The sequence below is a fragment of the Apteryx mantelli genome, chromosome 6 (assembly GCF_036417845.1).
Source record: "Apteryx mantelli isolate bAptMan1 chromosome 6, bAptMan1.hap1, whole genome shotgun sequence".
NCBI classification, from domain to species: domain Eukaryota; kingdom Metazoa; phylum Chordata; class Aves; order Apterygiformes; family Apterygidae; genus Apteryx; species Apteryx mantelli.
The window spans coordinates 30,174,612-30,199,015 of record NC_089983.1 but is presented as its reverse complement, the minus strand read 5'-3'; the positions used below and the strand labels follow the sequence as shown (position 1 = coordinate 30,199,015).

The 24,404-nt window shown below is 38.0% G+C and overlaps 1 protein-coding gene across 5 annotated transcripts in view; it reads right to left on the bottom strand.

The window, feature by feature from the left end:
- Positions 1-6,993: 6,993 nt before the first annotated feature.
- GRB14 (growth factor receptor bound protein 14) overlaps positions 6,994-24,404 on the bottom strand; it is a 67,455-nt gene continuing 50,044 nt past the window's right edge. Inside the window, exons 6-15 of one of the 5 annotated variants that reach the window (XM_067299118.1) lie at positions 20,646-20,783; positions 19,494-19,604; positions 19,208-19,303; positions 18,538-18,618; positions 16,114-16,230; positions 15,961-16,018; positions 15,782-15,869; positions 11,894-11,987; positions 9,425-9,554; positions 7,606-7,694 (exon numbers count right to left, since the gene is read on the bottom strand). In XM_067299118.1, the coding sequence (XP_067155219.1) occupies positions 7,684-7,694; positions 9,425-9,554; positions 11,894-11,987; positions 15,782-15,869; positions 15,961-16,018; positions 16,114-16,230; positions 18,538-18,618; positions 19,208-19,303; positions 19,494-19,604; positions 20,646-20,783 (924 nt within the window). In that variant the 3' untranslated portion in view covers positions 7,606-7,683. Of the gene's footprint in view, positions 7,695-8,723; positions 8,978-9,424; positions 9,555-11,893; positions 11,988-15,296; positions 15,397-15,781; positions 15,870-15,960; positions 16,019-16,113; positions 16,231-18,537; positions 18,619-19,207; positions 19,304-19,493; positions 19,605-20,645; positions 20,784-24,404 lie in introns of those variants that run through there. The other 4 variants (XR_010884591.1, XM_067299117.1, XM_067299119.1 and 1 more) reach the window with 4 other exon arrangements.

Genomic DNA, 24,404 nt, shown 5'->3' with positions numbered 1-24,404 from the left:
TGAGGACTTCATTAATTGTTCAGCATAGAAGCAAGCCCCTTTGAATATGATGTGTACATGTTATGAAAACCACTCCAATGGCATATCTATTGTTGTTCCAAATGTTAATATCTCTTTTAAAATTCTTTTCCTACCCTTCCACCCTCCTACACATCTCACCTCCTTTACATTCTCCTTAAATGCCTAAAAATAACTAACTATGCATATGGTCTGAGCACCACAGCCCTATACCATATAACTGGGGAGAGAGTATTTTAGTTTTGAATAACTGACCTCACATCCATCGTCAGAAAAGATTTTCCCACAAGTTATTTCCCAGAACTTAAGCATTTAGCTTAGACTGCAGATTTGGCAATTGCAAAGTTCTGTAAATTTAACAGAATGAGATTTTGGTGAAAATTCTGTCAAAACTTTATACATATTTTCCTCGCACCTCCACCCTATTGCATTGTAAAAAACATTTAAAATTATTCATTTCCTTTTGCTCCATCTAAGAATTTTTCTTCACATTACAAATTGTTTGCTGGCATTAAATACTAATCCAAACTTCTGATCCCACTTGGGAACATGACAACCAACCCAATATTCAGGTATTAAGAGTAAGGGCTCACTCTCTTGCTCAGATTCAGCCACAAAGAGGAGGGGAAGAAGCACCTTATTCAAGGAACGCCCTCCCAATTTTTTCCACCAGCTTGCTTTCCCAAGGGCATGCTCTTTGCTTTGCCCCCTCTCTCTCCCCAAGCAGTTAGCTGGCATGATGGAAGGAGAAGCTGAAATAAGCTTATGAAAAGTGGTGTTTCAACTTAGCTCAGGGCAAGGAGAAAGCAAGAAAAGAAAGTTGTACATCTGAGTCACAGCATCTCCCGGAGGACTAGTGGAATGCCTCAAGGACTTGAGAACTTCCTAGGTCACAGTCTAGTTTCACACCATCAAAGAGGCATGCATGGTATTTTGGATAAAGAACAATTACTTTTACTTAGATTTATTCTCCATTGTGAAATCCTAGTTGTGCAAGTTCAGTAATGACAGTGAAACAAATACCTTCTTCAATTCTCACTCCAAAAAAAAAAAAAAAAGACTGTGCTCTAATTCGGCTGTGCACTATGGCTAGGCCTAGAAACACACACCACCCTTGATGTAAGTGGAGCCTGAAGTAAGCACACCACATAGAGTTTAGCACCGGAAAACAAAGGCACTTTAATTTATAATCATAACAGAAAAAGCCCAACATGTATCAATCACAAATCACCCAAACCTCCCAAAAAACAAACACTTTGTCATAGTTTTTACTTTGCTTAGCTCACTATTTGTGCTGCACTCAATCTGATGCATAATTTGCCTACCCCGTGCCTACTAGTTAAACCCAAAACACACACATTTACTATGGACATGCTCACCCAACTCCCCTGTCTCCAGTATCTGCTAGCCAGGGTGAGCAGCCCTTGCTTAGGGGCAGCTGCTACCCTTTCCAGGAGGCAGAGGAGGCAGGAGCACCTCCAGGGCTGCTCAGCCCCCCTTTGCAGCAGGGTGCACTGAAAGAGAGGCCCCAGGCCCAGCGCGAGGAGCTAGGGCAGGCCCTCACCTTGCACGGAGCCTCGTCCCGCTCCCTGTCCATCCAAAGCTATTGGCCATATGCTTTGGGAGCTGAGAGGCCTGGCAGCCGGGAGGGAGAGCTGGAAGGAAAAGGGAGCGAAATATGAGCCACCACAAGTTTGCCCTCTCTCAGCTGCATAGCGGAGCCCTAGAGCGGGGCGCTCCCTCTGCTCCCCCCATCCCAAGGGCCACCCCAGCTCTCCTGGGAGACAGGACTGAGCCCAGAGGCTGCTCCCACTCACCCCCAGACCTCCCCACAGAAGGTCTGCGACACAGCCCACCCCAGGCCTCCCCCAGCCTGCTGCAGCCGTCAGCATGCTCAGGCCTCCTGCCCCTCACGCTGAGGCACCAGACACATCTAATGCATCAGATGTGCCCAAAGACGGGAACATGCTCCACAGCTGAACAAAGCTGCTAGTGTTTCCTAGAAACACAGGTAAGGGCTCCCTCAGCGCCCGCACCTGGGCACAACCTTCAGTTACCCACAGCTCCTTCCACGCTGTTTTAGGGTTCATGTCTCTCGGGACAACACAATGCAAAAAGCCGGGCCTGCAACCCACAGGGGCCTGTCCCACACACCAGCTAGCTTCCTCATTGCCACAGAAGTCATTTACGCCCACTTCAGGCGGGGAGCACAGACCTGCCGCCTCCACAGCCGGCCCGGGGCGCCCCCACCACACTCCTTCGGGGCAGCACGGCCATTTCCGACCTTCCCGCGCGGGCAGCGCCGGGCCGCCCCCTTCACCTTCACCTCCCCCTCCCCTACCCCTACCCCTCCGCGGGGCCTCGGAGGCGGAACCGCCCCCGCCCTCCTCCAACGGCCTCCAACGGCCACGCCGCGAGGCGGCGGGTGGCGGGCGGGAAGCGGGAGCTGGGCACGGCCCTTCCTTGGGGCCCCGCGCTTCGCCGCGGCCCTCGCCCCTCAGCCGGTCGTTAGGGCGCGCGCTGTCAGGTGTAACGAGGGTGCCTGTTCAGGAAAGCGTTAATGTACCTGGTAGTTCCCATGGAAACCCCAGGATTACTCGCGCACCTAAAAAGGAAGCGTACGCTTACAGGTTGCTGAAAATGCGTCTTCATATGGAAACCGCAGCCTACTTCTTAGCTGTGAAGTTTAGTGGGATAGTCTGCATTATCAGTGTTAATCACATAAAGTGCTGTTTTGAAAATACAGCTCGCTGGTGGGTAGAGTTTTCCCAGGCTGCTTAAGAGATTAATAAAATAATCAACTTAGCAGAGGGAAAAAACACAAACTAGTCTTGTAAGGAAATCACTTTATTGCCCATACACGTGAATGAGCTGTTCTAATACTCAGGTTCACTGCCTCCTTTGCATTTAATCTCTTCCCTTTTACATCCTACTCTGATTTTTTTTTTTAAAGGCTTTCAGGCTTTTTTTTAATTAATTATACAAATCATTAGTATTAAAAAGGTAATATAATGGTTTCAAGAACAAGCTTCACAGACTATCTGCATATTTAATCATCTCTGCTAATAAATTTTTAATCACTCATTGAGTTCAGGTTCTTGTCTTGAAGCTTAACTCGATAACAAACCTAGCAACTGGTAGAACTAATTGGTACAGAGCAAGTGAATAATTTATGTGCGGAAAAAGCGCGGGGCGCGGGGCCCGCGGGCGCTGCCGGGCGGCGCGGGGCGGCGCGGACGGAGCGCGGCGTTGCGCGGGGCGCTGCTGACCTCCAGAGGCCGCGCGCCACCAGTGCGCGCGGCCGCGCTCGCTCCCTGCCCGGATCCGTTCAGCTTTAAATATTCATGCATTTCATTAAAGTTAACATTAATTGGGCTACCGCACACATTGATTATGCATGGGCCGTAAGTGTTTAACCTCGGAGAGCTTGCGAGTATGTTCAAGGAACGCTGTACGTCCCGGCTGCGACGATTTCGAGTGAAATCTTCAGATACAAAAGCAAAATAAGAAAAAAAAAAAAAAGAGAGTTACAGTGCTAAAGAAGAGTAGTTTGAAATATCAGAACGGTAATGAAAACAATTATTGTACTAACCAAATAGAAAAATGGATGTAAGCTGTTGGTTACCTTGTATTTTTCTAAAATAACATAATGAAGGTATTAAAAATTATGTAAGATTTCTTACTGACAAATGCCAGACTGATACGTAAGCTCCAATTACACTAAATATGTTTAACAGTTAAAAGACAAATTAACTGGTGGCTGAGTGGCTTCTATTTAGATGAGGATGATGTTTAAATGATTTAACAACAACTCTTGAAATAAGCTGGTTTGTGTCTTAAAAATAGAAACCCTGAAGCCTCACACACTACAGAATAATTCTACCCCCAGGGAAGCACAAAATGCTACTATTCTTAAACCAGGATGTAACGGACAACATTTGACAGAAATTCAATTATCCTTGAAAGACCCCACTTGTAGTTAGTTACATATGTAATCCTCTTTTATTTAATGGGTTAAAGCTCTCATTCAAAACATTTAGTTTGATGAACTGAAGACTTGCTACATGTCAAAAAATTCATTAAGTGACTTAATAAGATTGTTAAGTAAAAACACTTGGAAGTTAAAAAATGTCATTTAATGCTGCCAGTGCAACCTTAATTCTGGCCCTATATGCGTATGCATTATGAAACACCAGTGAATTAACTTTTAATCTCCTTTGAACCTAAAAGATTTTAAGATTGGAAACTAAGGCACAAAGGCTATAAGCCAACAAATACAATGCTGAGCTTTATAGCACTCTCTGAACTAGCTCACATCTCGCAGCGCCTCCCCCTGCAGGGCTAATTACCCCAGATAGAAAGCTGGGCTTGTAACCGTTACACGGCTCCTGGTACCGCTGTGTGGCAAGCTTAGTTCTCTCTTCCCGGCACTGCACTGTACTATACAGATATACTCACAAAAGACTAAAATTTTAAATCTGAAGGAAATCCAAAGTGCTTGTCAATTATGATGTTTCACACTAAAGGTGCTTAGAAACTACTTTTCCCCCAAGAAGTTTAAGACTGTAGATTCTGACCTCCCCAAAGTAAACACCACCTTATGTACAAAAAAAGCCTCTGCAAACAACACTAATCGTAATTATACTTTAAAAAAAAATCAATCTTTAAATCCTCTATGAGGTAGATGCAAAAATGTCATAATTTTGCAGAGAAGCAAACTTGGAGAAAGACTGGCTTGCTTACCCAAAATCATACTGATTTCTCACTGAGCTGTTGTTAACAACTCCTAATTACCCAATTTTCTTTGTGAAGATGTGCACCAGGGAAGTCTAGTATACGTATTTTGGAGCCACAGTAGCACACTGAAATTTTGTTTAAACAGTATTGCAGACACCCTCCAAGAAGTTTATGATCAAAGATATCCATTTTTCCGACAAGAAAATACCTGTGGCCAGCAAGGATCTTGCAAATCATGTATCAGCCACCTGTACCATTTAGCATGTTTAAAAGTTAAGACTACATCTTTCATGCTTCTTCCTTAACATTTAAACAAAGAGGTAGCCAGTAAGTCATTTAAACATCAACCTAGATTTTATTATTTTTATTGTTTTGCTTTTTATTGCATGGTCATGGACAACTGTACAGTTCAGGAAAGTTATGCAGAGTTGTAAAAAAGGAAAATTTGTAGTCTCAGCAAGATTTCAGTTTAGATTTTTAATTAAAAGACCTGATAAAATGAAAGAGGCAACATTTTACAGAGCAAGGATGCTTTGAATACTTGTCAGTTAAACACTGTTTCAAATGCTTATTAAGCACTGCTTGGGGTTTGGTTGTTTTGTTTTCCAATTTCACTTGTGAAAAACAATTGAAACAGCAGGCAAAGACTGTTGATGGCTCTCCACTATATGACATAATCCACATATTCTTATTCCTTTTCCAATAGGTCTAAAGGTGAAAAGGTACTCACTTACTGAGCAGTTAACTTTTCTATCAATCAAGTGTGCTGGCAAAAAAATAAATACAGAAATGATGGCAAAGTTATAACATATCCAAGTAGAAATGCACTGCAATAGACAACTCATTTAATGTGTCAGTTGACAATCAAAAAAACATGGATGCAGAGGAGAAAGTTTCTCCTTATTCTATACCAATCTCTGAAATAATACTAGGCCTCAAAAGTAATCAAGTTGTTTGACTAGATCTGGAGAGGTTTTAATTAAATCTACTTTTTTGTGATTACAATTTGAAATTATTTTCAAGGTTTAAGAGTTAAATTTATTAGACTGTGAAGAGTTTTACAAGGCATTTATAATGTAATGAGCTCAGGCACCACATATGTTGCATCTTTGGTACATGTTATGAAGAGCTGCTTTTTTAATGAGCTTTAAAAACTGTATTTGCATACCAGAGGAAAAGGTCAGTGATGTGTGGATGAAGTTAGTAAATTAAGTATCACAGTATTATGTTATTATGAGTGCCTTCCACAGGCACATGATACCAAATGTACAGGCTGTAGTTACCATCATTCCACAACTGTACTGCAGTGCCTGGCTCTATGTGGCCCAGTAGGCTGACGCGCACGGGCTCCGCTGCACCTCGGCTCCCTCGTACTCTGTCCCTCATCCAGGCCTCCTTCGCCTTCTCTCCCCAACAACTCCTACAGCAGAACAGCTGATATGTCTGGTGGCCAGAGACTTCAAGGAGAAAGCACAGGGAAGAGGGGCTGGATTCAGTGAGGTGGTCTGTCTCCGAGCACAACCTTGCACTACAGCCTTTACCCAGAGTGAAGTTCCCCAGGGCCAGGTCCTGAACATAACAAGATCAAACCTGCTGGCCGGCAAAGCATTAACACAGGGGCTCCTCTTTCCATCCAAGCCCCACTCCACCTGACTCTGTTCAAAGATGCAACAGTATCACCTCTCTTTCAAAATACAGATATCAAAACTATTTCTAATGCTATGGTCCAAAATTCAATTCGCTCTACCGTAACAGCTCTCTTTAGTTGGAATGTTAGCTATTCAGTAATCTTTAAAGACTTGTTGACTGGTAGCTATGTTTAAGCTTGTTATTCTGTGATAAATTAAGCCAAGACTGACTGCAGATACACTCTAAGAAGGTTTTAAGCAAGCAGTAAAGCTCACTGCATTCACCTCTATTTGTTTATTTTAAGGGGCATAGAAGTTGACTCCCTCCCCAACTCTGAAACAATACACAGTATTTAACAGCTCTGTGTGTGTGAGTGAGAGAGAGAGAAAGAGAGAGAGAAAAAGAAAGAAAGAGAAAGAGAGAAGTGTGTGTGTCTAGGTGTACATTAAACCATGTTATGTACTACATGATACATTATGCATGTTTATACATATCATAGCCAAGTAATGACACTCCAGGTCTGTATAAAGGTGTAGATATAGTCATTAGATTAGAGAAAAAAAAAATCTTTAAAAATATTATAGTAGTAAGAGCACAACTCAATACGGCTTATCAGTTATAAGTAGTTTAATTATTTTCACTTTTATACGTGATAATCGTCAAAGTAGCATTCAAAAATATAGTGCAAAATACTTTTTCATTTTATTTACAAATAAAATGCACAGTTTAGCTTCTAATTCTCCCAAAGTAAAAGTTGTTCTTCCATCTGATGAATAGAAATTATGAGAAACATTTGAAAAGGCAACTAATTCATTTTAAAGCTAAGAACAAAGAACTTCCCTTCGGTTTTATTTTTGTAGATGAAGTTACACAATATTATTAAAAAAAAGTTTTCAGTTGAAAAAAAAAGGAAGTCCAAGACAACACTAAATAATTACATATGAAATAATGTTTCTTTTTTTTTTTAAACCATAAAGTTATTTTGCAGTGACAATCACAATGCAAAGTACTTAATCTATGGAGCATATAAATTCTTTTTGCAGCTGAAATTTAGAATCTTTTCAATGAAATGCTTTTTCCCTTTTTACTACAGAAATTGCCTTGAGGGGGAAAAAGCATTCTAGAATCTTCCTTTCCCTCTGATGAAACAATATATGCTTTGGTTAAACAGCAATTCGCGCACAATAGTGTTTTAACTTGCAAGGCAGTACTCCTTTATTAAGTTGGTAGAACTCCACTAGCTGGATGAGATCAGTAAATCTGGTATGACCATCATCAAGGGTATAGAATAGCTTCCCATCATCTTCCAACTGTAAAAATGGAAAAACAAGATAGAATAAAATCCTCTTTTGCTATGGTATTTCTTCCTGATTGAAAGACTTGTTTGAGAAGTCTTCTTGTAGACCAAGATATTCATAATCTTATGACTAGGGAGAGAAGGAGAAATAGTGATCATTCACAGCAAGATCAGAAATAACCAATAGAAAAATAATGCATTCTTTAACTTTCCATTTATGTTAGGTACATGCCTAAAAGGAAAGAAAGCTAAGTAAGTATTCAATTATTAGCATTTTTTCTGGACTAATAATATTGTTTTATGCCTTTGATTTAGAATCAAAGTTGGAGCATATACAAACATCGAGTTTTTACAGAGTAACAGTGAACTGTCAATTTTCAGCCTACTCAGACTTACTCATCAACCCTTGTTCCATTCAATAGTCTGTATAACTGATGTATTTTGGATCACTGATTTTGTAGAGTGCGATGTGGCTACACACCAGTGTACTGAATGGTACTTGCTGTACAAGGAACTGGTCATCATAAAAGTAACATTCTTGATGTAGTAACGTGTTGTTATAAGAACGAACTGCGGCTGCTCCAAATGCATGTTCTAGCATAGATAACCACACGAGAGGAAAAAGAAGAAACTGCAAAATATCCCCTGAAAGATTACTCTTTCAGAAACTTGAAAACTTAAAATCAGTATTTCCCTATTCTGTTACTTAAAATTAGCTCTCGCACAATTTGAATTGCACTGCTAATTCTGCCTATATACTTTCTTCATAGATTTCCTCTTCTGCTGATATATCTAATATCAAAAAGTTTCAGTACAATAGTGACCAATTAGTAATAATGTAAATAAAGGAGAAAAGGGAGAAGAAAAGTTTTTTTTTTAAAGAGAGAAGAGGAAAAAAGGAGAGTTTATAAGATGTAGATAGTGAACAAAAGAACTTCCTGAAGTAGGGTTAGCACAGAGCAGCAGATGCTCTGCTACAGAAAGATGCCACTATCCTACTTGGGGTATAGAGGAAGGGAGAAGATGTAATTAGCTCTCTTACCTTTAATTAAGATTTCTCATCTGAAGCAGCTGTTGGACTGCTTATGACTCCTGGTTATTCTACCCCTTTCTACCATGTCTGGAAGTAGTTTTTAATTTCTTTATTCTCAGACTTTGGTCAATCCAGGTCAAACACTGCTAGTTAAGGAATTATCAGTGTGTGCATGCGTAAATTCCTGTTCTTCAGCCAAAAACCTGAAAATGGATTATCAGCCACTGGACTTTTCTTATGCATGCAATTTTCCTGCCAACACACTGAAGACAAAGAACAGTTGACGTTTCAGATGTCTGTTGACTGGGACTTCAGTTTTAGCTTTTTTTTTTTTTTTTTAAACACTCCTTAAAGTTATTCCCAAACCTTGAAGAAAGTGATCAATATTTTGCAAAGTAAGAATTCATATAGAAGTTATGCTGCCCAGGAACCTAATATCTTCTGCAATCTAGGAAGGCTCTTATAAGAACATTTATTAGAAAAAGAGCAGTCCCAGAAATACATGCGTATCAATTTTTCTTTCTTCACCTGAACTACAGAATAGCTAATTTCAGAATAGACTACACTGAGGTTAATTTGTATCAGTCCAGAGTAATAGGGATGAAGAATACATTTATGTTATGGAGTTCTCTAATTTTCACAGCATGGGATCCCAAGTGTATCCCAAAGGTTTTCTTTTAACTTCTTGCAACCAATTTCCTGCCACCCACCTGCAATATCTGTTGCACATGTTACCAGTGTTAACATGTTGCACTTGTTAATGTGGGAAAACTGGGACTGGCAGGGTACATCCCCTATCTGTAAGGGGATATTTTTAAATGCAGTATGATCTGAAGCAACCTAAAATGTAAGAAAAAAAAATAATTCATTTAGAGACTGAATGATTTTTTTTTTTAACCTGTAAAAGAGACCTTTAGAATGTCATTTATTTATTTACATTGAGTAGAAAGGTTTATCTTCTCTTCCTGATGGCTGAAAAAAGATGAGAGTTTGGAAGAATAGTAGGATTTGAAGTTCAAAAAGGTAACCTTGATCTCCAACTAATAAGCTTCCAACTTACTGCACTAACACAAAATGCCTTCTTTCTTAGAAAACGGTAACTTCGCTGAGAGAGAAGATAAGCATGAATTGGAAGCAAAACTCCTTTTCTCCAAAAATATTTTTTTTACCTCCTTGAAAACTCTTGTTCTAGCAAAAACAGAGCATGCAGCAAGTCAGAGACTGGGCACTGCATGAGGGGGACTGAAAATTGATTGACTTCAGGGAGTTGAAATATGTGTATGTTTGGGATATTACCAATTTCATTCATTTACATCCTCTCTCTCTGGATTAAGTTATTCTCATTATAGATTCCCACCCACCCCCACCCCCCTGGTAACTAGCATAGGATAAATTGCTTTGCTTTAGAGAACATCAAAAAAAATCCTTCAAAGACGACAAGTTTTGCACTGAAGCAATACAAGTCTTCTAGATCATGGAGAAGTTGAACCAAACCCATATACAATCCCTGTCAAAACAGATTCCCTCTTTCTCCACCAAAGATCCTACCACAAGAGAGCAAGGTTTTAGCATCCATGTATACAATTCCTTCCTAAAAGGCACTGCTTGCATTTTCCTATTTCTGTGGAAACACAGTTTGCAGAAGTGCATTAGAATTGATTAGATTTTTTTTTTTTTTTGAAGGGAAGAGGAGAAGCATCCAGGTCAGAGGAAACCGAAGATAACTGCAGCTTCCTGCCCCATCTGCTCTTAGAGGAGAGAGGGTCCATTTTCTGATAGGGAAAGAAAAAGCTGTCTCTCAAATTTAAGAGTTAAACAACATCCTGATAAAGTAGAATCATACAGTATTTGTACAGAGTTCAAAAGGTTTTCTAAACCACACAACATCTATCCCAAAGCAAATACTAGAAGCAACTGGAGTCAACAGACACACAGAGGACCCAGGATCTCATCACAGAGCATACGGTGATGCTGACATAGGATCCAGGGCATAGCTACCACCTTTGGATTAGAGGATCCTGCATCATTTACACTTAAGACAATGAAAATCCCGGGCAATTCTTTTACCTGACATTAATCTCACTCCTTTCCTCTTCCCAAATAACCTTCAAACTTATTCTACAGGAAAGTTTTTAGGGAATTTTTTTAGGGTATCAGCTAGAAGCACTGGATAAGGCATACAGAACGGTGCTGAATGCTCACAGGATGCCACCAGAAAAGAAAGGAGAAAATCCCACAGTGTTCATCCCTACCAAGAAACAGTCTAGCAGAATGTCCTAGAAACTTCAGTAGGAAGAAACACAGAGATTATAGTATTATATAGCCCAGAAGGAAGGTTCTCTTATGAAGAGAGAAGAAAAAGATACAGGTCTCCTCAGCTATGTAAAGCAGCTGTGGTTAAAACACATAATGCTAAAGTATTTCTCATCTCAACATAAGCAGTCTGGAAAGAAAATGGTATAAACCACCTTTGGAGGAAGTGGAAAGGATGAGGAAAGCTGGCAGTTTTGGCAGAAGAATCAGATGATATTATCAATGAAAACTGATGGAAATACAGCTTCAACTTAGGAAATTTCAGGTTACCTGTAAATAACTGGGCTAAATAAGCATATCAGTTTTAGCAAAAACTGTCCCCCTGAAACAGACTTGGACATGGATATACCACAAAAACATGAATCAAGAAAGGAGGTCAGCAAAAAATGTTTGACCCCAAATACTGAGAGAAACTATCCTGAACAGATGAGTCAGATAGAGAGAGACACACACACACACTCTCTGGTTGTAGGCAGTCCACCTAAACTGAAGACTAAAAAGAAATTGTGCACATATTGAAAAAATGAAAAAAGACAGTATGACCTTTATTTTAATATGATTTTCATGCCAGCAGGGTTTGCTTATGTTCCAGTTGAAATAGATTTGTCCCTTGTTTCAAGACACTTTTTAGGTAAATGAAAACAGGATTTCACAACACCAGTCCAGTTTCATAACAAATCACAAAGCAAAGCTCAGAAATGTTCAGTTCGACTTGAGAATATTTATGATTCTTAGTGATAGAGGTATTATGTCTACCATATTCCATATAACAGTAAAATGCAAACAATCCATTAATATTCTACTACAATTATTTGATTATATTGTTTTACAACTGTATATATATATAAACTGAAAATTTTACTTACTGGTACAATTTGAAAATGCTTTATTTTTAATCCATGACTCAATGACAATACAAATGCTTTGGGGTTACTTTGACTATCACGTACCAAGAATACCCTAAAAGAAATTGAAAATTTTCACAGTAAGGTCACTCTGGAAAGTTTTTTGTAAACATTCAGTTAAAACTGTTGTAAATTCATTACAATAAGTATTAATGAAAACCAAAAATAATGTTAATTACAATGATTATGCTCATAATCATTATTTCTTTGAAAATGTGTCACTGAAAATACTTTTTTTTTCTTCATCTTCTTGTCTATTATGTGAAAAATATGCATTCTCAAAATGAATGACACCATAGGTGTTAGTTTTTACACTGCATAGAATTACAATGCATCTCTTCAGATAGATAGAAAAACACCCTCAAAGGTTGTGCTTTGAACAAAGTTTTTCCTTGGACTCTGACAGTTTACCTAAATTACAATCTTCGTGGGGACAATTTGCAAGGCAGTTCAACAGAAAGTCTACAAAAAAGGTAATACACTACATTATTCCAGAACGATTTTCACATCTGGCCAATATTCATAAATGCACACTTACATCTGCACATCAGCAAAATTCTCACTGAGACGGAGCCACAGGCTGTTCATTTTCTGGCATCATTATTCAAATCAAAACACTCTCACCTGCTAACAGTGTCATTGTAACTGGTCCACTGATAATTTGTTCCAGCCAGACTACTGACAGACAGAATTTTGCCATAATCCTGGCCAGATTATCTGGTATGGACAACGGATGAATACCAATAGGAGACAGCTTTAATTGAATCACTGAGTTTGCAATATCAGCAGAGAAGAACAGCTTGCAGGACAGAGGGAAGTTTCTGGTGTGCAGCTTTATAGTGAAGAAAGTCTGAACTACTTTTACTGTACAGGCGTGGAATAGATATAGCTATCGAATGTTAAAGAAGGGAAATGTAAGGACAGTCACTGGCAAGCATTATCCTCTTTCAGGATACAAAGAAATAATGGGCAAGATGGATTTGCAGTTATCAACCAAGCAAGAACTAGCCACCTACTTTTCCTCAACAGCTTATCAGGAATGCAGGCACTACTATTCTATGATGAGAAAGGATTTCAGGAGAAGAAAGAGGACAACAAAGGTTTATAGTGGCCTTTCACTGACTAAGGCATGGATCCAAACTGTTAGAAACTATTTTTATCCTCAAAACTTTCAGAGTCCTGCTCTTACAACAAAAGGAAGAAAATACCTGGAATTAACAAATTCAGAGTCCCTAATCATTAACATTAAATCCCCCATTCAGACTAATTCAGAACTCTTATTCAGTTTTTCACCTCTTCATTCAGTTTTTACCCCTCTTTCATGAGGGATAACTGCCAACTCAGCATATAGCTAGCAAGAGCACACGGCAAGTTTAAGGACAAAGTTCTCGATACACTCAGGCTTTCCTAATAAGCTCTCTCTCACCATCTAGTGGTCTTTCACCCCTTTCATGGCCATAAAATAAATTTTTCAGAGCACAGTTAGATCCTTTGAATGAACTTGAATTTTTTTATATATGTCATTAGGGTCAGACAGATTTTTTTTTTTTTTAATTCAGAAAAATGGCATTATGAGAATGTGGCACTTTCCAGATAACCAAAATGAGGTCTCTACAACCAAATTCTCAGATCCACATTAAATAATACACGAAGTAATCACATAGGATAGGAAAGAAAATACAGGTGGATGTTCCACTCTGTTCCCATTCATAAATTCCTTTAAAGCCCACTTTCTTACTTTTTTTTTAAACAGGAAAGACAAGCAAGAATTGTTCTCCTTCACACATAAAGATCTTTACTCAGGAATCACAACAGCCCTACTTTAGCTGCCAAAGAACCTTTAAAATCTCACTTACTTTATTATGTAGAAAGGGCTCTAGTTCACAGAATCCTAGAAATCTTGGTTGAAAGGGAGCTTTTCAGACAGGCTGGATGACTCCTAAGAACTACTCCTTCATGAATGTATAAGGAATTCTCTGAACAACCAATTGCATTTTGACTTGGGAATTCTGGTAATGCTATTACCCCATTTACTCATCAGAAGCTGACAGGTTTGCAAACCTGTCAATCATTTATCATTGTAAGGTTCTTTAGGGGGGGTCAAGTATGAAATCTGCAATGTTGCTACATAAACTTCTTTAAGAATGATGTTTTACACCAGAACAGTAGATCCCAAATCATCATCCCCTCCTAGCATGCTCTAACCTGTTATTGGGTTATTCAAATACCAAGACTACCAAGTAGATACTTTATATAATAGTCCTTTGCCATTATGAACAGTGTGTTTGTTGGTACATATATTATTCATATATTATTACAGAGGGCCCTACCACCGGCTGTTATATATGCAGGAGATCTCTGGCTTGGGATCAGTTTTATCTTTGAAGAATCTCAAAAGGCTCAATATGTGTTTTTCTTCCCCCAGCAAAAAATAAAATCTTCTTATTCCCATGAAAAACTTCTGTATTTCTGGTGACAATTCACTCTTTCAGCCCTTCAAAAAGCAATGCATTTGTCAAATGCTCTAATACATTCATGTCTTCATTGCGACTCATGAATACATATCTATCAGCACATGATTCCTTCCACTACCATGTTCCAATCAATTCTAGACAGTCTTCTCAAGAGGATCATCTTCATCAAAATCACAATGCATATCTATGAATAGGTCCAAGACTACTACATAAAAAACATTGTACTAAGCTAATGTTTGCAAGGTGTTCACTTTCTCATTTCAAATGCTATTGCTCTTTATTCCCCAAGTTTCCTGGGTGTCATTTAACAATATCTGTGTGTGGCCACTGAAATACACCAGAAAATTCATCAGATCTAGAACTGCATACTCCTCAGAAATAAATGTTGGATTTATCCCATGTCCCTCTCTTGTAACAAATGCAGAAATCAATGCAGACTACAGTAATAGTTTCACAATGATTAGCCAGGCTTAAAAATGGGACCCCTGTAATTAAAAAAAAAAAAAAAAAAAAGTGTAAATATCCTCACTTGCTAAATAAAACTGTTTTTGCCTCCCCTTTCTTCCCTCTCTCCCCCCAGTTTTTTTTTTTCAGAGCTCTTTCTGCAGATGTAGGAAATAGTATTAGAATATACTTGCTCTAAAACTGAAGGAATGTAACCAGTGGTCTAATGTTACAGATACCTAACTAGAAACAGATCAAGAGAAACTTTAGGTTTCACAGAGTAACTCCTTGAATGAAGGAGGCCCAAGTCTACATTTATTACATGAGGAAGGATAAAGGAAGGATTTAAGTGAAAAATAGGAGGATTTGAACAGGAAATACATACTTTGTAATTTTTTTCTGAATGAATATTTAAATGCAAGAAAAATAAAAGTGAATAGTCTTACCCTAATGCTTACTGTTTACCATTGAGGGATAGTAAGATTTTTACTCATTTCATGAGGAAAAGTGTACTTTTTTTCAATTGCTGTCTCTGCACAGTTCATCCTGGAATAAGGTTAAGCAATGTTTTCAGACTTGCTTTCAGTCTTTCATCACTAATAAGAGATACAAAAGGCCCTGGTGCCAAAGTGGATGGTTCACAGAGAAGATTGCGCAAATACAGAGCTCAAATGCCTGGCTCTGAGCAGACATAAGTAATCTGTCAGTGACAGTATCAAAGTGTTAAATCACCACTTTATTGCTTGGAGAAGATATAAAATAGAAACCAACTGATCCCCAGATAGCCCTACATATAAAAATATATATATATTTCTATTAGGTAAGTGCAAAATCTTCCTTCCCCCATCTCCCCCACAATAAAAAGTACATGAAAATAGCAGTTGTTGACTAGAAATGTGCCTCAGAAGAGTTATGTAAAGAATTAACTTACCCATCTACAAGTCCATGCTGCAAAATAAGTCTCTGAGCTTCATCTCTAGAGATTTTATGATGAAACCATGACTGAGATCTGTGTATAGCTGGAGAAATAAAGATCCTTAAAAATTACATTGCTTTTATTGAAACTATCAACTATTGCATTCCTCTTGCAATGAATTAACTCACACATACCTATGTTAGACATGGCAGTAGGACTACCATGTGAATTGAGCCGTAGACACCCTCTCCTCTGTGTGGGAGAGGAGAAAAAATATGATTTCAAAGCTTTTTTGTAAGGAAAAAAAAGTCAGAAATAGTATTCTGATAAAGAAAAGGTGTTTATACCCGCCATGCTAATCCTTCTTCAACTGCAACTGAAAGGGCTTCTGTTGGATTTTCTATAATTCTGCTTCTGTGTCCTGAGAAATCCATTGCTACTAAGGAATTTTCTGAAATGCTTCTCTGAAAAAAAAAAAAAATTGTCTGTTTTTTTTTTTTTAAAAGCTCTATCTTTTAAAACAGAGTTTCTGAGAAAACATTATGTTTTTTTAAATTGTGTTTCAAATATCTGCAATGTTTCCTATCAGAGCCAAATTTGTTTTTACTCTGGGGAACATTTGTAATTCCCGTATGTTCCTGCAAAGCTCAATTTTACAATTTGGCAGGACAGATCATCTTTTTGCACCACTGTGATGAATGATGAATACATCGCTTTACCATAAACACTAGTTATATTTTTAACTATAACTATCCCTTTGCATGTCAAAACAAGTCAGGAAGCTGATATTAAGCTGTCCAAGTAACAGACACAAAAATAATAAACAAAATACTTGAACAGAACCATCAGGTAAATAAAGATTTGAAATATTTTGCTATAAATATAAGTTTATACATTCTCTACATGAACTTTCAATCAAATTTACCAGATTTAAGCATAGAAAACATCAATTTCTATAGATTTTAAGATCTATTTTAATATTTTCCTTCAAACTCCTATCATGGAACAGACACAGACTCAACAACTATAGGACCTACTATTAAAAAAGAGGGGTTTTTTTGTTTTTCACCAAGTGAAGATCAAGTTTGTAACAATAGAATAAAAAGTATTAAAGTTTGACAAAACAACCTTAAAGTTCACTGATATATTACACAGAAACCAGATTTATACAATCAAATTTGATGCTGATTGTAATGGCTTAAATGCTGGTAGTCACTGGGATATCAAATAATTTAAAAACATTTTATCACTCTATAAATTAAAGAAATATCTAGAATGTAAGATTCACAGATTTCAGTAGAGTTAACAAAGCATCCTGACTCAGAAAACCAAAAGAGCTGCTTTGTTCCTGTTTGGTTACAGATAGATTCCTCTAAGATAACTAGAAATAGAAGAGAGTAATTCTGTTGTTTGCTGTAACTCTTGACACTGTAGTCTAAGCTAAAGGTCTGCCTGAATAACTGTAACCTGCAAAGAACTTTGCAAAAGTGAAAAACAAGGGCAAAATAAGAGGAGACATTTGTGTCTCTTTAGGAGAGCGTAGGGAACTCCTCGCAGCTGAGATAGCTGTGAATTATTCAGGAATGTGAAACATTGAATTGATTTCTCTACGAAGTACATTCGATAACTTCAATACCGAATTCTTGAGTTTTTCAAATTTGTTGTTCAGTTCACTAATTATACACAAGTATAAGGCGATGCCATGCTTAATACTGGTTATAGATGCAGCCTGTGTTAGAATCTACATGAGCTAAAATGCACGTGGCAATGTAAGAGGAGAGAGGAAAAAAAAAAAAAAAAAATCAGTAATGGCTCCCAGATCCATTATAAAAGAAGCAGCTGGCTATTGTTACAGCTACACGTAACAGCAAGTAAGAACACAGTCACTGCATTATGCACAATATTGAAGCCATGCTTATTAGCAATATTACGGAAAATAATTTTCTCATGAATACCCATAAAAGCAATTACATATTTTAGGCATTTTAACAGCAAGAGCTAGAATAAAAGTTCAAAAAAACCACCATCAGATCATCATCACAAGTCCTAGCAATAAATAATTTTTATCTAAATTAACCAACCAAAAAACATAAAGAGATATAAGTCATCCAAGAAAAAAACTGAAGTTAAATGACTCACAAAGGACTGGAATGAGGAGGGCAAGGTATTAAAGAAAAGGACAAACTGATCCAATCCCAGCTATCTGACTCTGGAGACAAACATTCTCTATTACAGGCTGGTGTTCCTTCAAAATCCAGTTCTGCCAAATTATGGTGTCCCTCTGAAGTCCAGGCAGTATTTTATCAGCTGAAATTCATCTTAGGTACTTAACCATTTTTAAGAAATAGAAGGGAAGTATTACTGTACACTGAAAAGCATTTATTAAAGCTCACTTATTAATAATTTACAGGATGTGCAACCTTAAACACTGTGCTGCTTTTTTAATTCATTTATAGTTCTGCTGCTCTGCTTTTAAAATCCTCTTTCCATTCTCTTTGACAGTGATAATAAGCCAATGAACTCTCAAAATACTTCATATTTGACAATGGGAAAAAGCTTGTTAACTGGTCTGAACTACCAGATTTGTATTAATTAAGTAAATTAATTAATTAGCTGTCTAGTCTACCCTGATATCCCTAAAGATTTCAATAAGCATTCACACATACAGAGATTTGCAGGATCAGGTCAGTAGTGTAACTGACAAAAGTTACTTAAAAATAGCATGATGGCAGAAACAACGTATTCATTCATGGACATACTGTAGGACATACCATAGGTGTTATAGTCAAAGGGCTGCAGCCACTTCTACCTTGATAAGGTTGCATGTAATTCTGATACAGCTGCATCCCGTACTAAAACCAGAAAATAATATGGTTAGCATTTTAAACTACAATCCCAAGCCAAGTAAACTTTTTTCCCCAGGTGTAAAAGATAACACTTGTACTGCTTTTCTTTACAAACAATTAAAAAACAGGGACAGATGCTGTTAAAATAAAGAAATTGTTGTTGCATTTTTTAAATGTATACATCTGCATTAGATTCTAGACATTCAATACACCAACTGACCTATTCATATTTTATCACAAATAGATATATTTTAGAAACATTTTAAAGTCCCAATCTTGTATATACTTGTAGCTTCGGTCAACCTTACTCATCAGCAATCTCACTAAATTCAGCAGAGTTACATAAAAAACATATGCATAATGTTAAGTGTAAGTGTTTGCAGGATTGAAGCTTCAAGATATCGTTCCATCCCCTACTATGATTCCAGGAATTTGGTCTCTCTCTTTTGAGATGAAGGAAAAGAAGCCCTCAGCATACAAAATTAATTGATGTTGCATGAGAAGCTGCAATTAATGTTACTTCTCTATTTCACAATATCAATATTTCCACATGGTAAACCTCAAGCAAGAAGTTAACTCCACAAAAAAAATTTACCTTAAGCAACCTAACTGCTGTCATCCAACAGGTCCTACTTTGCTCATCATCTGCACAAAGCTGTTTCAGGTCTCTGGTTCCTCCTGATTTGTTAGGCTAGAAGGCCACAGCACATTTTTTTATCATTAATGCATATCTTGAAGATAATACCTGTTGAAATAAAAGCCACTAATTCTCCTATTTTATAATAGACAGCTGAATATTATTTTCATAAATTTTAAAGAAACTTACGCTTACCTAAAATCTGTGGCTTGCTTTAATACATATAAGAATAGTAAGCTTGTACCTTAAAACAGAATCCGTAGTTTGTTGGTGCTCCAGATATCTTTTTGCCTGTCAAAGACATGTACATATCACTATTGCTGAATTCACAGAAAAACTGCAGATGCCTTGGTTCCTAAAAAGAAGAAAGATATAATACCATTAGACTATTTTTAGCCAGCCTTTCCAGATAAGAAACTGAGAACAGTATAGTAGTTGTCCTGTTCCAAAGTATGGTCTTACATACATCAGTTTTAACTATAACATTGTCTCTTGAAATCTAGACATAGGCAACTCAAAATTCACTTTCTAATACAGGGAAAAAACTCCTCAAACTAGTCAAAGAATTCCTTCTCCCACAGAGAGAAAAAACACAGTGCAAGTGATTTGATTTCTAGGAAAACATCCACTAGATGGAAGCCACAGTAATATTAGAGTGTGACTGAAAAGTAACTTGGTAAGTTTTGAGTTCACTATGCATTTTAAACAGCAAAATGAAATATACTTTCAGAATTTGAAAAAAACAACATACTGCAATAATTACTGTCCAGTACTATTTCTAAGCATTACCTCCATCCTCCAAGGTTAGTTAAGTCCAGGAAGCAAACAAAAGATATTTGCTGAAGGATACAAAAACAGCTCAGGGAAGACTGGCAGTTAACACAGAAAATTCAGAACAACACAAAAAACTTTAAGTGGTTTACATAAAAGATGTCTCATCTGCATTGTATGCTGTTTGCCATAATCAGGTTAACAGTACTGCCATCAAAAAACTGAACTAGTAAAATGAAAAACTGAACTGTGATAAAATTTGAGAACTCTAAAAATGTTCCTATAAAATCTTTTTATACTTTACTTTTAATTTGGTTTACTTTTGATAACAAACTATTGTGTGCATCTTTCAGAGCACCTTCTAAAACTTCAAAAATTTTAACTACTATTTGAAAACTCATTTTAAAAATATACAGTGCTGATTGGAAAAATATTAACTATGTATAACCAGAATGAAGCAAACTAATATGGCAAAAAGAAACTACTTTTCCTGAGACTATGTTTTCCCAGTTTTATACCACAATATCTCTATATATTTTAATTTAGGTTAATATTACAGCAAATCATAAACATTTGCTCTAAGTTTGTATTTCTCTCTCTCTCTCTTTTTTTTTTTTTGCCTTACCTTTGATGTACCTTTAGTGGAAAAATAAAGACCAGATCTTCGCAAAAGAAAGTACAGCTTTTTCCATGACTTTTTTCCCTGCTCCTTTGCATGCAAATAACCATGAATTTCAGGATATGTGCTGGAGTTTAGAAACATCTGAAAGAAAATCAGATATGCTTTTTTTTTTTTTTTTTTAAATCCATAACCAGCTTTCTGTTTTATCAACATACTCACACAGGACTATCAGTAATAAACCCCTAAACCCACTATCACACCACATTAATTCAGTTACCATTACATCTAATCCCATTAAGATTACCTCTGATTTAAGGCGTGCAGGATGTTACATAACTCCAAGGCATGCTGAGTAAGTTATATATTTAAATGGAACATATGGTTTGAAATAAGAGCATTAGTTATGCAATACATTTCTTCAACAGTGAAACCAGTTTAAGAAGGCCTGATCCCATGCCTCAGACCCTATTTTTATGTAAACTGCAAATCAAGTTACAAACAGAGCAAAAAACGCCATCCCCTCCCCTGTGTTACAAGCCAGATAAGGGAACTGACACAAATTAAAATTAATTCGGCAAACAAATCACAAAACCATACAGACCAGGAGTTCTCCTCTTGGCCTGACCTGATCCTACTGTTCCCAAAGAAGGGGGGAACAAAGGTCTTAAGGTCTAAAGTGGTGCTTAGATAGCAGGTTTAGCTGACTCAATACAGGAGAGGTTGGGCCTGCCTCCAAGAGACTTACTTGCTTCACTCAAGGTCATATCATAGAGAGTATTTAGGTGAAAAAAGCTACACCAGGAGGAAAGCAAGAGGGCTTAAAAGTCAAATAGGTACCAGCCATTTTGCCTCCGGAACTGCAAGAAGCAGGTATGCACCCTCGCAAACCATGGAAGTGCCTATCAGCAGAACGACAGGGGTAGACAGAAAAGTTAACTCACGCACTGAGTCTAATTAGGATATTCAATGGCTTCTGTTTAGCCATTTCAAACAGACACTGTTCAGAGTGCAACACAGCTGGTATCTTGCTAAGACCAAGTACACACACAATTTCAGTCAATCTGCAAAAGCACCTACTAAAATTTGGCAACAGTGTTAAGGGAGTATTCTAATTCCATGCAGTATAATAATTTCTATTCCTCTTCTTCCAATAAAACTACTCAGAACTATGGCTCATATTTAAAAATATTAACCTAGCATTCTTCAATTTCTATAAATGCAAAGAAGGCTGTGTGTGTATTTGTGTGTGTGTGCACGCACATTTGTATATACACACACAAGGTGTTTGTCCCTATATAGGATTTTTTGCTTTCATCAGATCATAGGTTTTATTACTGAGCTTGTCAAGCAACCCGGCCCCAGACTAGCCTGCAGTATCATGAATACTGTCTAGGCTCATATGTGGGTGAGGTGCAAGGGGTTTTCTTGCTGAGTTCTGCAGCTCTCATTGCTGCAGTCTCCTCCCATCCGCTGCCTCTTCCTGATATTCTCAGGTACCTCCATCCCTGCGCAGGACAAGCACGGTCTGCCCGGCTGGGAGAGCCGAAGACACGAAGCAGCAGATTCTGAGCCAAGGAGACAGACTGGCCGGCACCTGGCTGCAGCAAATGATAAAGTGAGCGTGATCTTGGACAAACACCAAGTTCTTTGGCCACTAAATAATGGAGCCCAACCAAGATAAGGTCATTTTCACTCTTACTGTTGCATGTCAGATGCATAACTGTAGCACAAGCAGACCAGACCATCCCAAGTTAATTAAATCTAGCTGGTTTGAGTGCAGTAATATGGGCAGGCTTCATCTGACGGGAGTGCCTGGCATATCTAACCCACAACTAAGAATGCATTATGAGAGCTTCGCCGCTATTCAAACCTGAGTAGTTTTACATTACAGCAAGACTAGGTATATCCATCTACATGTGCTGCTGTCACATTCTCTGTACAAATGCAGTTTAAGCTACTTCAGTCATACTGAAGCAGACAGGTAGGTCCTGGTATGTGTTCCAGTCTGTTAATCTTCCCATTTGCCATGTATTAACAGGTTCACTGAAAGTGAATATAAAAGCCTGCATTGAAAAAGTATTTTAACTCCATAAACAAAGTCAAATAGAAGCTTTAGAATAATCTAAAAGAGTCAATATATGTGAAATGAGGAAAGTATCTCTTTGGGCTTTAGTACCTCTGCTGAAGATGAAATGAAATGCTGGCTCCTAGCCTGCACAAGCATCTTGCCCAGGATTCCTGCCATGAGAGCTTCCAACAGAAAGGGCACTCATGAAAAACACATTCCTTACTCAGCAGGCCAAACTGGATGAGCAATACAAAGCTCAGCTTCATCAGTGTTGTACCCACATTATCAATTAAATAAAACAGAAATAATACTAGGAAAAAGGCAATCCTAGATCCACCTATTTTCTCTAACACAGCAGAGGACTATGTGAGGAAACATAACATGAACAAGCTGTAGTCAAAACCATTAACTGTCACAGCAAACGAGCATGAAAAATATTTTGGAGTGAGAATCAAACTTCTTTAATAAAACCTACCATTAAAGATGGTAGAAAAGAGAACTTCTTAGGAGTTCTTTGTTGTTGTTAATGGAAGTATATGCAAGACTAAAGTTTATTACAAGTTTATTTCCATGTTTGTACAGGGAAAAGTTAATTAAAGCAAGGCAAAAATAAGAAGAGCCCTTGATATAGGTAGAAGAAGAGGAGAGAGTTAAAGGACAGTACGCCGCAAACAGGGGTTACCAGTCACACAATGTGTAGAAATAAGCTTGTACAGTGCAGTGCAGTGAAAGGCACTCTACATGATATGCAGAGTGGTGTCAAATGTCACCATGTCCTTCAGATACTAATATATGACAGTACCAATGACTGCATTATGATTTTAAAGGCTGTAAAACCAACCAACTTCAAACTAACTAAAACTGCAAATTGGAAAAACAAAACAAAACAACAAGCAAAACCCCAACTGAACAGGAAGCACATTCCACTGTCAGGGATTAATATAATAGTAAAAGAAGCAGAAATACTAGATGTTCCTGAATGGAACATAAAGACTGAAAGATGCACTCCCAAATACACAGCTTACTTGTCTGCACCTTCAATATTTATTTGCACTGAAACAATGGCTGCACTAGGGGAGAGACCAACATTTTCCAAGGTGGATGCTTCTTGAGCAGAGCTACTCTGTTCTGCAGAGTTAAGTCAGAGCAGCTGTCATTTTCTTGAGGCTCCATGAATCAAGTTTGAATTTGATGGCTAATTTCTTCAAAGATGTGATTGAGATCAGACCGTGATCCATCCCAACACTACTGGGCATGAGCAGGATTTTCTTTTGAACCAGTGACTGAGTTTTTGTGGCAGTAAGCGATTCCAGTCAGGAACTGATATTGATTCTCGGTTCTTTCTCCATACCAGTCAAACTGAGTGCATCAGCCTGGGAGAAAGACCAGCAAAACCCCGTGGGGGAGATGAGGAAAGGGAACAGGGCCAGATAGGACACGTCCAGGAGACTGGTATGAGACTGAAATTCAGTGCATGGAAATTTTGGCCCAAACAAACAGGGAATAGGAGCTGGAATGGAGTCAGATGATAAACTGGGCAGTGAAAAAGGGATTTGCTGTGGCACAGAGGTTAAGGAGAAGGAAGCTGGAATCTTAAATTTCTGAAGGTAGAGAATGGGAACTAAGAATATTGGGGGGAAGGGAGTAGAGAAGGAAATAAGAGGAGGGAGCAAAAGAGAAAGACTGTATCAATA